The following is a 14,759-nucleotide window of genomic DNA, read 5'->3' on the forward strand; positions in this document are numbered from 1 at the left end:
GAAAGGGTGGCAGAAAGGCTCCGGGAGATGAGAGGCACAGGAGGGGGACCATCTTCCATACCACCACCCACACCCCTGGAGGAAAGGGTGGAGGAGACCCTGGAGCCGGAGTCTGTAACAGGATTTGGAGAACTGGACACCTCTGAGCCCAGAACATCAACCGGTGAGTACAATGTTATATGCCTGTACCCCCATCAATGCCATACCCCCACCCACCATGTACACAGGGGCATGCACAACCAAGATAGCTCCATTTCAGAGTAGCAGATACCAGCATGATGCATTATGGGCAATGTAGTCAAGTAGGCAGTTAATAGGCAAATGTTTATTAGGAAGTGTGCAACAGATAGTAGACACTGACAGTGTTTTCCCCATGTCCCACAGGTCTCCCACAAGACACCACCACCAGCCACAGCAGCCAGGTGCCACTGGTCAGCCAGCCCCATGAGGAGACAACAGGAGCAGCCACCACTCCCACCTGCACCACCAACACCATCCCCTCTATGGCAACACCCGCTGCAACAGTGGTTTCGGAGCCTGCACCAGCAACAACCAGGAGTGCCACAGCACACATCACAGGGCATCCACCGCTGCGCAGGCGACGCAGGATGAGGAGAGCAGGGCTGCAGGCAGAGTCAGGGCTTCCATCCACCACACCGACAGAGGCACAACTGCTACGTGGTCAGCGCCTGCAGAATCAAATGTTAGGGCGGATTAGTGGGGTTCTGCAGTGCTTCGTAAGGAACAATGAAAACAGCATGCAGCAGGTTCAGGCACAACTGGAGGTAATTGGCAACAACACTGGTGAGCTAGCCCTGTCAATGCGTGAACTGGTGGCTGGACTGCTAACGCAGAGTGAGGGTGCGCGGCGCAGGGACTGCCAGCTGCTCCAAAGTCTGGACAGGATGGCCTCCTCTATCGTCAGACTGGCAGTGAACACAACTGGGCTGTCAAGGAGAACAGTCAGCCTCCAGGTTGACATGGGCCACTTTGCGGGTGATGTGGCAAGGGGCCTGGGCCGGATCACCCACGTGATAGACCTCATGGAGGCACGGCAGGTGTCCAGGTGTACAGGGGACACCCCACAAGACAGCGAGGAAGGCTCCACTGTCAGCAGTGTCTCTGCTGGTGACACCAGGGTGCCCCGGAGTGGGAGTATGAGGCAGAGCACTGCTGAGCAACCTGGTACCAGCCAGGCTGGCAGAGGCCACTGTAGGCTGTAGCTGAACACTGTCCCTGATGTTGGGGCACATGATGGCAATGTGTCCCATGCCAGGTGGGCTTTTTGAAGTCCCTGAACAGTTTTTCATTGTATATAGTTCGGTTTTTGCACATCTTAAATAATTTTTTTGTTCCACTTAACAAATGGAGTGTTTGTTCAATTGGTGAGTATGGTAGAAGTTGGCACGTACCTTCCAAAGTATTGTGTTGCAATGTGTTCCCGTCTCAGTCTGCCTTGATTTGCGATGCTCCTATCCCCATTATGGCGATGTGGTTGCTCGTCATCCTCAGAATCTGGGTCTGCAGGGGTGAGAGGTAGCCTACGTCGGGTGGCAATGCTGTGCAGGATAGCGCATGCGACAACTATTTTGAATGTCGTTATGGGGGTATACTGGAGGGCACCTCCACTTCGGTGAAGGCATCTGAACTGTGCTTTCAGCAATCCAAAGGTTCGCTCTATCAGGTTCCTGGTCCTCTTATGTGCACTGTTGTATCGCCTCTCACATTCATTGCTGGGTGTTAAGTACGGAGTCAGTATCCATGGCTGTAAGGCATATGCACTGTCACCTGTTGGGCACAAAAAGTACACTGTTAGAAAGTCCTGGTTGGTGTGCACATTGATCTGTGTGCATGTCTACAAGGTGTACGCAGCTCTACCTAGGAGGTATCCGTCTCCAAACTCCCCACGTTCCAGGCGTTGGTGTATCCTACTGTGCCTAAAAATGTAGGAGTCATGAGTACTGCCTGGAAATTTCGCTACAATGTCAGTGATGACATAATGGGCGTCACAAACAACCTGAATATTGAGTGAGTGGGTACACTTTCTATTGCGGAACAGATATTCAGGGTTTGCAGGAGGGCATATTTGAATATATGTCCCATCTACACACCCTATGACATGGGGAAAGTTGGCAATCCGGTAAAAGTCCAACTTGGTGCTGTTAATTTCTGGCTCATTCCTGGGTAGGTATATGTATTTGGACATGTGTGTGAGTAAGGCATCTAGGAAAGCCCTGAGGAACCTTGATAGTGCACTTTGGGATACCCCACCTGCCACAGCAATGACCCCCTGATAGCTCCTGAGGCCAAGAGGTGCAGTGAGCACAGCACTTGCACATGCGTAGGGATGGTGCAGCCGCGCAGAGTCTGGCGTTCTAGCTGTGGTTTGAGTAATTCTATTAAATCTAGTATAGCTGCGCTACTAAGTCTATATTTATCGTATATTTCCTCCTCGGTTTGCTGGAAGAGTGTCTGCCTTGTTCTGTAAATCTTCTCCTGTCTCTGGCTTCTCCTCCTCCTCTGCTGGGCTGCGTGGGCTCCCCTCCTCACTGCTATCAGGTATATCTCCACCATCTTGAGTAACCCAGATGCATTCTGGGTCTCCTTTTATACTTTGGTAATGATTACCACCTGCTCTGAGTTAGTGGTAAATTGGACATGCAAACTGGGCTTTTTGCGACTAGTCGCAATTTTCGAGTTGCTATTGCATATGGTTTGCGACTCGCAAATTGCGACTTCCTATTTGCGGGTCGCACAATGGGGTCGCAAATTATGCGAGTCGGTAACGGCTCGCATCGCTTTTTGTGAGTCGGAAATGGGATTTTTGCATCCCATTTCCGATTTTGCGCAGTCGCAAATAGCGATTCAGGCCATTTGCGACTCGCAAACGTTTGCTACATCTGGCCCTAAGTGCTGTGTGACTACAGTGGTATTGCATGAGCTTTGCATGTCTCCTAGATAAGCCTTGGCTGCTCGTCCAGAGCTTCCTCTATAGAGCCTGGCTTCTAGACACTGCCTACATTACACTAATAGGGGATACCTGGACCTGGTATAAGGTGTAAGTACCCTAAGTACCCACCACACACCAGGCCAGCTTCCTACATTGGTGGTGCAGCGGTGATAAAAGCACTTGCAACTGCCTTATCCCTCTGTCACTTGGGGCCACATGTACAAATATTAGGTTTTGCGACTTTCATATTGTGAGTCTCAAAACCTCATGTACAACAGTGTCAAGATTCTCAATAGGATCGCAAGTGACCTACTTCATGAATATTCATGAGGTAGGTCGCAATTTATGACCCCATTGGGAATGGCCGCACTCACAGGAATGGTAGCCTGCTGGGGACAGCAGACCACCATGTCTGTGACTGCTTTCAAATAAAGCAGTTTTTTTTAAAAAATGCAGCCCGTTTTCCTTAAAGGAAAATGGGATGCATTTCAAAAACAAAAACTAAAAGTTTTCTTTTCATTTTCTCAGAGCAGGCAGTGGTCCCTGGGACCACTGCCTTTTATGAAAAAATATTTTTGCATCCATTCACAAAGGGGAAGGGGTTTGAAATTGGTGCTAACTGAGATTGTTTTGTGACCGCATTTACAGTCACAAAACAATCATATATCGCAATGCGACTCGTAATTAGGAATCGGACACCCCTTCCTAATTGCGACTCACAAACCTATTTTGCGGTAAATAGATTACCGAACCTCAAAATAGGGTTTGTACATACCAAAATGCTTTTTTCTTGTTGCAAATCGCCTGATTCTGCTAATCGGGCCGTTTGCGACAAGAAAAAAGCTTTGTACATCTGGCCCCTGGTACTTTCCAAAGAAAAGACCACTCTTTACTTAGAGGTACACATAGTACCTAGTGTCGGGGATCTAGTCTCTGGATTTGGGTAAGCTAGGGGTCTAGGCATAGCCCTTGTTCCAAACGTCTTGATAGAGACTAGAAGGCACACCCTGCACCACTCTAACACATACCATGTCTACAACTGGGCACATCTCTGAGGCCATGGATTCTCCTTATGAGAACCTGACCTTCAAGGAATTGAAAGGGATGTGTGCTGAAAGGAAGTTAGACATGGGGAGGGATCCAAATAAAAGCCTGCTCTTAGGCCTCCTCCTCCAGGATTACCAGGGACAAGCTGGTGACCAGGAAGAGGAGGAGGAAGGAGGACATTCTAGCCCCTCAGAGGTAGAAAAATACATTTTAGATCTGGGGGGATCAACAGGGTACCTCAGAGGGTCACAAGGATCCTGGCAGACCCACTAGCATAGCAGGAAGAACTTCAAGAACTGGGAGGGGAAGCCATACTGGTAGGGCTCCCTTTACACGCAGAGGGATAGTGGAAAGGGTCAGTAAGCCTAGGGACAGATCCTCCTCTGCCCATTTCCATGTCACCTCAGTGTCTGAGGGGACCAACTGCTCCAATCCAGAGCGAGACTCCTTAGACAGGGAACTCAGGAAACTGAGGCTGGAAGAGGCCAGGCTGAGGCCACAGCAGCAACAGCTAGCCCTAGATAGGGAGGCCATAAAAGTTGAGAGGGAAAGGCAGGGGTTGGGGATAACACCCCATGGTGGCAGTAGCTCAGGTTTTAGAGAGCACATGGTCATGGAGGACTCTTTTGACTCTAGAAACCTGCAGAAGATTGTTCCCTCCTACAAGGTAGGGGATGATATCTATAAGTGGTTTGCTGCAATTGAGAGGACATGTAAAGTTCAGAGGGTCCCTCAAATGCAGTGGGGTGCTATCCGCTGTTTGTCCTTCTCTGACAAGGGGAGGGATAAACTTCTCACTGTCAGAGAAGAGGATGCAGACAATTACAATATCCTTAAGTCTGCACTCTTAGATGGGTTTGGTCTCACCACTGAGCAACATAGAATAAAGTTCAGGGAGACCAGAACAGAGTCCTCACAATGATTGGATAGACTTTGTGGACTGTTCTCTTAAAGCATTGAAAGGCTGGTTACATGGCAGCAAAGTGTCTGATTATGAGGGCCTGTATAACTTAATTCTGAGAGAGCATATACTTAATAATTGTGCATCTGATTTGTTGCACCAGTATCTTGTGGACTCAGATCTGACCTTTCCCCAGTAATTGGGTAAGAAGGAAGACAAATGGGTCAGAACTAGGGTGAGCAGAAACGCTCACACAGGGGGTGACAAAGGCAAGAAAAAAGGAAACAGGTAAGTCACATGACAAAGATGGGGACAAAGATAAAAAAGAGTCTTCATCAGGCCCACAAAACTCCTCTTGGGTGGCACTAAAACCTCTTCCTCCTCTGCACATGTTAAGAAGCCCTGGTGCTATGTGTGCAGAAATAAAGGCCATAGGCCAGGGGACAGCTCCTGTCCTGAAAAAAGGCCCTGAGCCTTCCACTACTACTACATCCACTTCTACTCCTAGTGCCCCTAGTAGTAGTAGTAATAGTGGCGGGACTACTGGCAACAGTCCGCCCAAAGGTGTAGTTGGGTTCACATTTGGGTCCATAGTAGAAACTGAGGTAGGTGTAGAAACCCGCAAAACAGTTTCTATCTCACAGGGTGGCATTGGCCTTGCCACCCTAGCTGCTTGTGGCGTTAACATGGATAAGTACAAGCAGCACATTCAGATACATGGTGTTGAGGCCTAGGCCTACAGGGACACAGGTGCTAGTGTCACCATAGTTACTGAAAACGTAGGGTCATCTCCACAACACCTACTTGGTCACCAGTACCTAGTCACTGATGTCCAAAACTCCACTCAATCCCTCCCCTTAACTGTAGTACACCTTAGCTGGGGTGGAGTTACTGGCCCTAAACATATGGTAGTCTCACCTAGCTTACCTGTTGAGTGTCTTTTAGGGAATTACCTAGAGACCTCAGATTGGGCTGAGGTAGAGTTCCTTACCCATGCATCCATGCTGGGTATTCCCAAGAAATTGCTCCCTTTAATGTCAAGAGAGACTAAAAAGCAAAGTAGGGAAGGAGCCCTGGAGCCTGAAATATTGGTCCAGGACGCTTCTAAAAATACAGGCATGCAGGATACCAAATTATCCCCTCCCCACCCTCCCAATAAAGATTCCATTTCTCTAACGGAGGATACCACCCCCAGGGTGGAGCTTGTACCCTCCTACACCAGATCCACAACTCTGCATGGTGTCTGTGTTGCGCAACTCCTGCAATGTCTGTCCTCCTCTCTATGTGTCTTCCTACATCAGATCCATAGTTCTGCATGTGTCTCCAACTGCAGAACTCCAGGAAGCCTTTCCTCCCCTGCATGGTTTCCCTAATCAGATCCACACCCCTGCATAATTCTTATTTGGTAAAACTCTAGCAATGCATGCATTCTACTACCACCAGTGCATGTTTCTTCCTATATCAGAGGAAGCATGCGCAGACCTCAGCAGTCTGTACACCCCTTCATGTTTCTATACACAGCCTATCCTCAGCAGTCCCTGATCCCCTGCTTTCTTGCACCTTCACCAGATGCCCAGTCTTGCAAGCTTCTGGTGCTTCAGAATAGCAATGCCAGCTGTCTCGTGCATGCTTCTCCTGCACCATATTCCTGCACTCTATACTTCCAATGAAGTATAACCCCTTTCCTATGAGGAAGAACCCCTCCAATGCCTGCCTTTCTCTGCATGCTCCATTATACACCATTTTCCAGCCTGTATTCTCCTACTCCATGCCAGCAATACTTACCTTCCTCTTGTTTAACTCAGTTGCAGCAGCATCCTAGTGTGCCTCCCTCCTTGCATCTTTGCAGTAGGAACACAGCCCTGACTACTCACCCTTGTAATCCTTATGTGTTTCTGTCCAATTGCAGAAATCAAACACTGCCTTGTCATTCCCTCCATACAAATCCCAATAGCAAAAACCTGGACCTGCCTTCACTCGCCGAGGCAGTAGGTGACCATATTGACTCTTTTCTACTGCTGCGTCCCACGCTATAATACATGTCTGGGGGACCATCTGTTGTTTTTGCGAATGACATAGAAGTTGTGACTTCATAGAGAAGCTTGAATCATCTCTTCAGTAGGCAAAAGCCAAATCTATTTACTCTGACATTGTTCAGTTTGATTTGTGAACTCCTGCATTATTCCTGAGTCCTTTAGGGGTTGCCAAGGGTCATAGCTGTGTCCCCTGACATGGCCCTTGCGACCCCTAGCACTGCTTTTGAGAAAAAGAAACCAAACCTGGACCCACCGGACCGCAACAACTACAGAACAATTACAAATGGACCTTTCCTGGGCAAACTGATAGAAAGAGCAGCATTCACCTAGATGTCACAATTCATTGAAGATAACTCCATACTTTCAGACTACCAAACTGGATTCCGTCCAGGAAGAGGCACTGAATCAGCACTCATAGCAGTCTCGGATGATCTTAAAAACACAGTTGGCCACAATGGAGTTGCTGTACTACTTCTCTTGGACCTCTCTTTGATACTTTTGACCATGACAGCCTCATTCAATGACTCCACGAGGCTGGCATAGAAGGGACTGCTCTCGACTGGATCACACCTTACCTTCACAACAGAACAATTATCATCTATTCTCCCCACTAATCATCCAAACCTTACCTCACAAACGCAGGAGTCCCTCAAGGATCAATCATCTCACCTATGCTTTTCAACATTGTTGGAAATGGCCTGTCTGCAGGGTCACCCCCAAACTGCTTGCCTTTCTCCTCTTCTTTTTCTAACCTCATTTTTGCTGGCTTTAGGACTCTGGTCACTTTACCACTGCTAACCACTGCTAAAGTGTATACGCTCTCTCCCTATAAATGTGGTAACATTGGTTCATACCCAGTTGGAGTATTTAATTTACTTGTAATTTACTTGTAAGTCCCTACATGTGCCCAGGGCCTGTAAATTGAATGCTACTAGTGGTCCTGCAGCACTGGTTGTGCCACCCACATAAGTAGCCCCTTAACCGTGTCTCAGGCCTGCCATTGCAAGGCCTCTGTGTGCAGTTTCACTGCCACTTCGACCTGGCATTTAAAAGTACTTGCCAAGCCTTAAACTCCCCTTTTTCTACATATAAGTCACCCCTAAAGTAGGCCCTAATAACCCACAGGGCAGGGTGCTGTGAAGGTAAGAGGCAGGCCATGTACATGTGAGTTTTATATGTCGTGGTAGTGGAAAACTCATTAATTGGTTTTCCACTACTGTATGGCTTGAGCCTTTCATCGGCTAGCATTAGGACTACCCTCATATTCTGTTTGAGTGGTAGATTCTGATCTGAAAGGGGTAACCAGGTCATATTTAGTATGGCCAGAATGGTAATAGAAAATCCTGCTAATAGGTGAGGTTGGATTTTATATTACTATTTTAGAAATGCCACTATTAGAAAGTGAACATTTCTCTGCACTTAAAATCCATCTGTGCCTTACAGCCTGTCTCCAATCCACGTCTGGGCTGGGCTGGTTAACAACTCCCTTGTGCATTCCACCCAGACAACCACAAACACAGGACTCTCAGACACATCTGCATTCATCTGCATACAGAATGGGTCTTCCTGGGCTGGAAGGGTGGAGGGCTTGACACTTACAAAGGCTAGTGGCCTGCCCTTACACAATGGACTGCCAAATCCCCTACTGGGACCCTGGCAGACAGACCTGTACTGAAAGGGGACCTTGTGCACTTCAAAACCACTCTTTGAAGTGTTCCCCACTTCAAAGGCATTTTTGGGGTATATAAACTGGGTCCCTGACCCCACCAAATCAGACACTTCTGGACCTGTACCTGCAACCTGTCAAGAGGAACTTCCTGGCTGCCCACAGGACTCATCTGGACTGCTTTGCTGAGAAGAACTGCTGCCTTGCTGTTGCCCTGCTGCCTTGCTGCCCTCTGACTTTGCTGAGAAGTGCTCTCCAAGGGCTTGGATTGAGCTTGCCTCCAGTTTTCTGAAGTCTCAGGGCCAAAAATACTTCATCTCTTCTGGAGACTCATTGTGTGCCGAAAATCGATGCACAGCCTGCAGGAAACGATACACAGCCTGTCTTGCGACGAGAAAATCACCACACAGCCGAACCGGAATGACGCAGCCTGACTTCCGGAGTGAGGATTTGACGCAGCGCCTACCTTGCGACTGGAAATACGACGCACAGCCCTACCGGATCGATGCACAGCCTAACCAGAACAACGCAGCCCAACTTCTTGAGTGAAGAACTGATGCAGCGCCAGCCGTGCAACAGAAAATTCGATGCATCGCCTACTGGATTGAGGCAACACCAGGATTTTCCCCGCATCATCCCTGGATGTAAAAAAAAATTCCTGCATCGCAGTGAGGAACCAAGACTGCGTGCTGGAAATGGACGCAAAGCCCCTTGCATCGTGGAAAGAAACGACACATCGTCTGTGCCGTGCCAGAAATTCCGAAACACCCTATTTTTTCACGCATCTCCTCCTCTGTGGTCTCCGTGCGTGTTATCTTTGAGGCAAACCAGGTACTTTTTGCAAACAAGAGACAACTGTTGATTTCTAAAATGTAAGACTCTTTTAATCTTGCAAAAGTGATATCTCAACTTGTGCTTATTGAATCTTTAGCATTTTTTCCTTAATTTAACCAGATAAATATCCTATATTTTTCCAAACTTGTGTGGTGTATTTATTTAGTGGTGGTTTCACTGTGTTACTGTATGATTGATTGCACAATTACTTTACACATTGCCTTCTAAGTTAAGCCTGATTGCTCAGTGCCAAGCTACCAGAGGGTGGACACAGGATAATTTGGATTGTGTGTAACTTACCCTGACTAGGATTGTGGTCCCTACTTGGACAAGGGTGTATACCTCTGCCAACTAGAGACCCCATTTCTAACAAACAGCTACATGATATCATTACCAGAATTGATCAATGAATTTCAACTCACAGGCTACAACTATGCAGATGACACACAAATGCTCCTTAAATTGGAATGCCCCAAAGACATTGGAAACTCACAAATCTTCAGTTGCCTCAGAGCTGTTGATCAGTGGATGACTTGGAGCCATCTCAAACTGAATGCTTCCAAAACAGAAATACTCACATGGGGTGACTGGAAACATTATGACCCACTCTGCGCCTGGCCTGACTATCTAGGACCTCAAGTATCTAAAGAAGTTAAAAACCTTGGTATTACCATGGACTCTAAGTTAACAATGAATGCCCAAGTGGACAAATTAGCATGATCAAGCTTCATAACCTTGAAAACTCTGCGACGTATCTTCCCCACCTCGGATTTCCACACAAGGTCCAGGCTACTATCTCTCTTTTACTATCCAAACTGGATTACGCCAATGGACTCTAACATGGATCATCTCTATCTAATATTAAAAGACTACAAGGTATTCAGAACTCCGCTGCCAGACTACTACTACATATAAAGCCACAACCCCAAATCTCTCCTGCCTCGAGGGTACTACATTGGTTAACAGTTGCTAGAAGATCCACCTTCAATCTGCTTTGTATCACCCACAAAGAAATACATTGAACAGGACCACTTTTCATCAGGAATAAAATAACCAAATACATTTAACAAGGAAACCTCTGCTCAAGATTGGCACCCCGCCTTAAAACACCACCATAAAAGAAAAAGTCTATCGGTGGAACATGCTTCTCTGTTCAAGTGGCCAACCTATGGAATTCATAACCCCCAAATATAAGATCCACGGATAACTATCTTGTCTTCAGATGACTAGCAAAGAATTGCATATGCCTGTGTTGGTAAACATTTATAATCTGATTTTGTGTATATATCTAGATATGTGTGTTTCTTTAAGAAATATGTATAATTAATATTTCATAATAATAAAATATGTCCATTCTCTCTAAGCCTGTTTAACAAATGTATATTTGCTAATGGTTAAATGTATATATGTGTGTGTGTGTGTTCATAGGTCATTGCATAGTTCCTAGATAACTTGTTAGATTAGATACTTATGAATCCCTGCTTTCATTTTATCTATCACAACGAGAAAATGTTATCTTACCTGTTTTATCAGCAATCATTTCACTATTGAAAATTGAACAAGATAAAATAATGTTAGAAAAGTACACAAATAAATTAACCTCAAATATTGCAAATCTTGAAAGTCTGTGTTTATACAACATAACTTTAAATCTCAAAATATTATATCCATTATTATATTGTATTTACTTACCTATTTATTACTTTAGTCTTACTGTACACAAGGGGAAAAAAATATTAATGATTACTTTCTCGTAAGCTTTACTCTATGTCCCCATCACCCTATACCACTATCAATCTATCCTCCATCCCCACTCTCTGACTCAGCCCAAAACCATTCTACTACTGTGATCTCCAGAATAGCCCTGCCTAAGCTCCACCCTCCTCTACGACTCCTGGCTCACCCCGAACCTCAGTTTATTCCTATGTGTTGTCTTCACGGCAATCATCTACAAGACATGCACATCTCTTGAGAAGCTGGCTCTGTAACCTTTCAGTGTCTACTTCTAAGCAGTATGAGCAACAAAAGAGCATTGTAAATGCTAGTAAGAGATGTCGAACACAAAAAAAGATTCTGAAAACTCATAAGAGACTGCAGACAGTTAACATTTACTCAATGGCCTGTGGTCTCTCAGAAGACACTGCTCCTGGTCTTGGTTAATTTAATCTAACTTCAAGTGTGATTGTAACCCTAATTTCTCCTCATTGACTTGGATCAAACATTATTCTGGGGATATCTTCATTTTCTCCCCAATAGACAGGCCTGCTCCAGTGTCACTGAGAATAATATCAAGAATTTCATTGACAAAGATGTTCTGTTCCATCCTAACAGAATTAGCAGATTCTTGAGCCAAAGTCCATGTTCCTCTCAAATCGACGCATGTAAACTGAGACAATCTTTCTCTTGGGTCACACTATTTTAAAACCCTTATATTGCCTTTAGAGGAGTATGAATGGGTGGCTTTTTTGGATAACTTTGTTCATCTCCCTTATGAGTAATTAGACCTTCAGCATTTCCAATACGGGTCCTTCAACCTGGAAACATCAACCCACCTCCATCTCTGGAGACTGCTTTTTCTTGTCTGTGTTGCCTTGGTTTCCGCATCGCTTCTTGACATTTTGTGAACCTTTAGGAAACTTGTTTTATCACTTATGTACCTTGTATGTTAGTTAGCCTGTTGGAGGCCAGACCCATCCTTCTTGTGGTCTCCCCTTGGGACTTCTTAGACACTCTGATGGTGAGCAAATGATCTGCAGCCCTAGCTAGCTCCCTGAGGCCAGTGAACATGGGCCACAACAAACACTGGAGCAAACCTGCAAAACACATATTCAATATGTGTCCCCAAATCATCAGGTTATGTAGACCAGTTTGGAACCTTTAATCAGGCCATTGAACTTCTTTATAAAAGTATTGGCATACATCTCCAAGATCTGAGCAGATTGTCCTGAGACATCCCTGATTTCTGCAGGTTCTTCAAGGAGTTATCTCAGGATTTTGGACTATAACATCCTTAATGTTTGAGTCTAGTGTGAGGAGTCCAGGGCTCAAGGTAAATTTAACACATGGAGGTAACCCCTTACCCTCTCCTGCCCCATTCGTCTTAGTTTTCATTATGCAAGGTGCAGCTATATTCATCTAACTAATTATCTATGTCCTTGTCTCTAACATATGAGGCGCCCACCTCATTAGGTAGATAACGTCAAGTGCTAAAGAAGTTTGAAGCACAACTCATCCAGCTTGAAAAACTTCTACTGAGGTCATCCAATATTGCAGGTGAAGTCTTCACATGACTTGCATGTGTAGAGTCTCTTCTCCTCCATTACAAGGCTTATGTGCTTGTACACTTGAGCTTGTTGCCTTTCCTCGCAGGTCAGGCAAGAATGGAATCTCCTCTTATCCCTCTTAACCTACTCTCATCTATTTTCATTCTATTAACATCTGGTTTCATGGGAGCCCAGCTTCTTCTGGAGATTCTACTTACACTTCTGGTACCACACCTGATCTCAGCATCTGATCCAACCTGTCAGCAGCTTTTAATGCTTTTGAACTGCAGGTCTTACTTGACAAAGCCTCCTAAGATTTTCAGTCTGCACTTGAAGCATTGGGAGTACTAAGGAGCCAAGATGACATTTCTGTCCACTAAAATGCCAAAACACTAACCAACAATATTGTAATATGATGTCAACTAACAACTACCACATGCTAGGACTCTGTATTAATGTGACAGCTAATCTGGAAGTCTACAAACAGGCCATCTTAGACTCAACCAAAGAATGAGTTAGTCCTTATAGGAGGAGGGGACATAGAGACCTTTAGCAAGGTGTGGCTCAACAATAAGAGTTAAGATGACTCTTTTCCTTGTTTTGAATCTACTGCTAAAGTTCAGGACTTTGTCACTGAGCTTTTTCCTAAAAGACCCTATCAAGAAAAGGCCAAAAAGCATGTTTCCAGCCCACACTGCTCTGAAAACTCCAGCCTTTATTCTCTTTCTTAAATGTTCTAGTCCACATTCCAGGTCCTCACATTCTCATACATGGAAGGATGCAACACAGTACTTGTTAGTCTTCCAGAGTCCTAAATGACACCAGGAAAAAATGTTCTTCCGTCAGTGGCTCACATATTGTTCAACAAGTAGACTATGAGAACAACTCCACTACAATGGAAGAACTGCATTGGGTTCCTCTCCCTGACAGAATTCATTTCACAGCCTGTTGTGTGATCTACAAGACACACCATTCAAGTAAACCTGGCCATCTTACCTTTAGCTTTTTCAGTTCAGAAGCACATTTATGGTTGAACAGGAAATCCAAAAGCATTTCAGAGAACATCTATATCAACATGTTTCTCTTTATATAGTCTTATACTCTGGAAAAAGCTCCTTTTGATCCTCAAATATACTCTTTTGGTGGTGCAATCCAGAGAAGGTATCAGCACAGACTGTATGCCTGTATGATCTAGGCCTCACCACACTGTGAGTCTGTTTCTGATCTAGTCTGTATTTGTACACATTTATTATCCAAATTTCTATTTTTGTTTATAACAAATATTAACAATCTAATTTTCATTCTTTTCTCTTTCTAGAGAAGCGGAAACGGCATCCACAGAGATACAAAGGTAAATGCATATTGAACAATGTATTCAGACATTTACATGTGTTAGTGTTATAGCATATTTTTAATTAATATACTTGTGTATTTTTCACTTATTTATTTTAGTACACTTTTGACCATACTACTGCCACACTAAACTGTGCCATGCGCTTGCCTTGTGTCCCTACCAATGTGCCCTTAGCAGGTAGCCATGATTCTGAATGAACCGTGGTGTAGTTGCTTCCACTAGATGTCAAATAGCTGATTTGCAGCTCCACCAGAGAGCTTAAGGCCAGTTAGGAACCAGGGCCCAGATTTATTAACAATTGGTGCAACGCACAACAGCAAGACAACTTGCTGTGCTACAACAAATGGAGAGATCAGAAATGTGGCATATTTACTAAGATATGGTGCCTTCCTGCACTCTTTCTCTGAGTGCCCAGGGTCACTGATTGCTCCCGAGCAACAAAAGCAATCCTCTAAGACATTTTCCTCTTTCTAGGTGTGAAAGAGGGAATAACAAGTATAACTGGACATATTTCTCCTTGTTACGCCTGTAATGGAATGGTGTACTATTTGAACACATTCCCAGGTTTATTCTTCTTAGTAAATCTGGTAATACACCAAAACCCATGGGTGGATGCGAGAGAAGGCTCACAATCCACCCATGGAAGTACTTCCCGACAGAGTAACACAAGGCAGTGAAGTTTGGGGGACGACCACCCTAAGGCTCACA

The 14,759-nt window shown here is 45.2% G+C and overlaps 1 protein-coding gene across 1 annotated transcript in view; it reads left to right on the plus strand.

Annotated features, from left to right (window-relative positions):
- LOC138247471 (CD5 antigen-like) overlaps positions 1–14,759 on the plus strand; it is a 589,710-nt gene that overhangs the window by 480,487 nt on the left and 94,464 nt on the right. Inside the window, exon 6 of the mRNA XM_069202092.1 lies at positions 14,016–14,048. Within this exon, the coding sequence (XP_069058193.1) occupies positions 14,016–14,048 (33 nt within the window). The remainder of the gene's footprint in view (positions 1–14,015; positions 14,049–14,759) is intronic.

This window comes from Pleurodeles waltl, chromosome 7 (genome assembly GCF_031143425.1).
Source record: "Pleurodeles waltl isolate 20211129_DDA chromosome 7, aPleWal1.hap1.20221129, whole genome shotgun sequence".
NCBI classification, from domain to species: Eukaryota; Metazoa; Chordata; class Amphibia; order Caudata; family Salamandridae; genus Pleurodeles; species Pleurodeles waltl.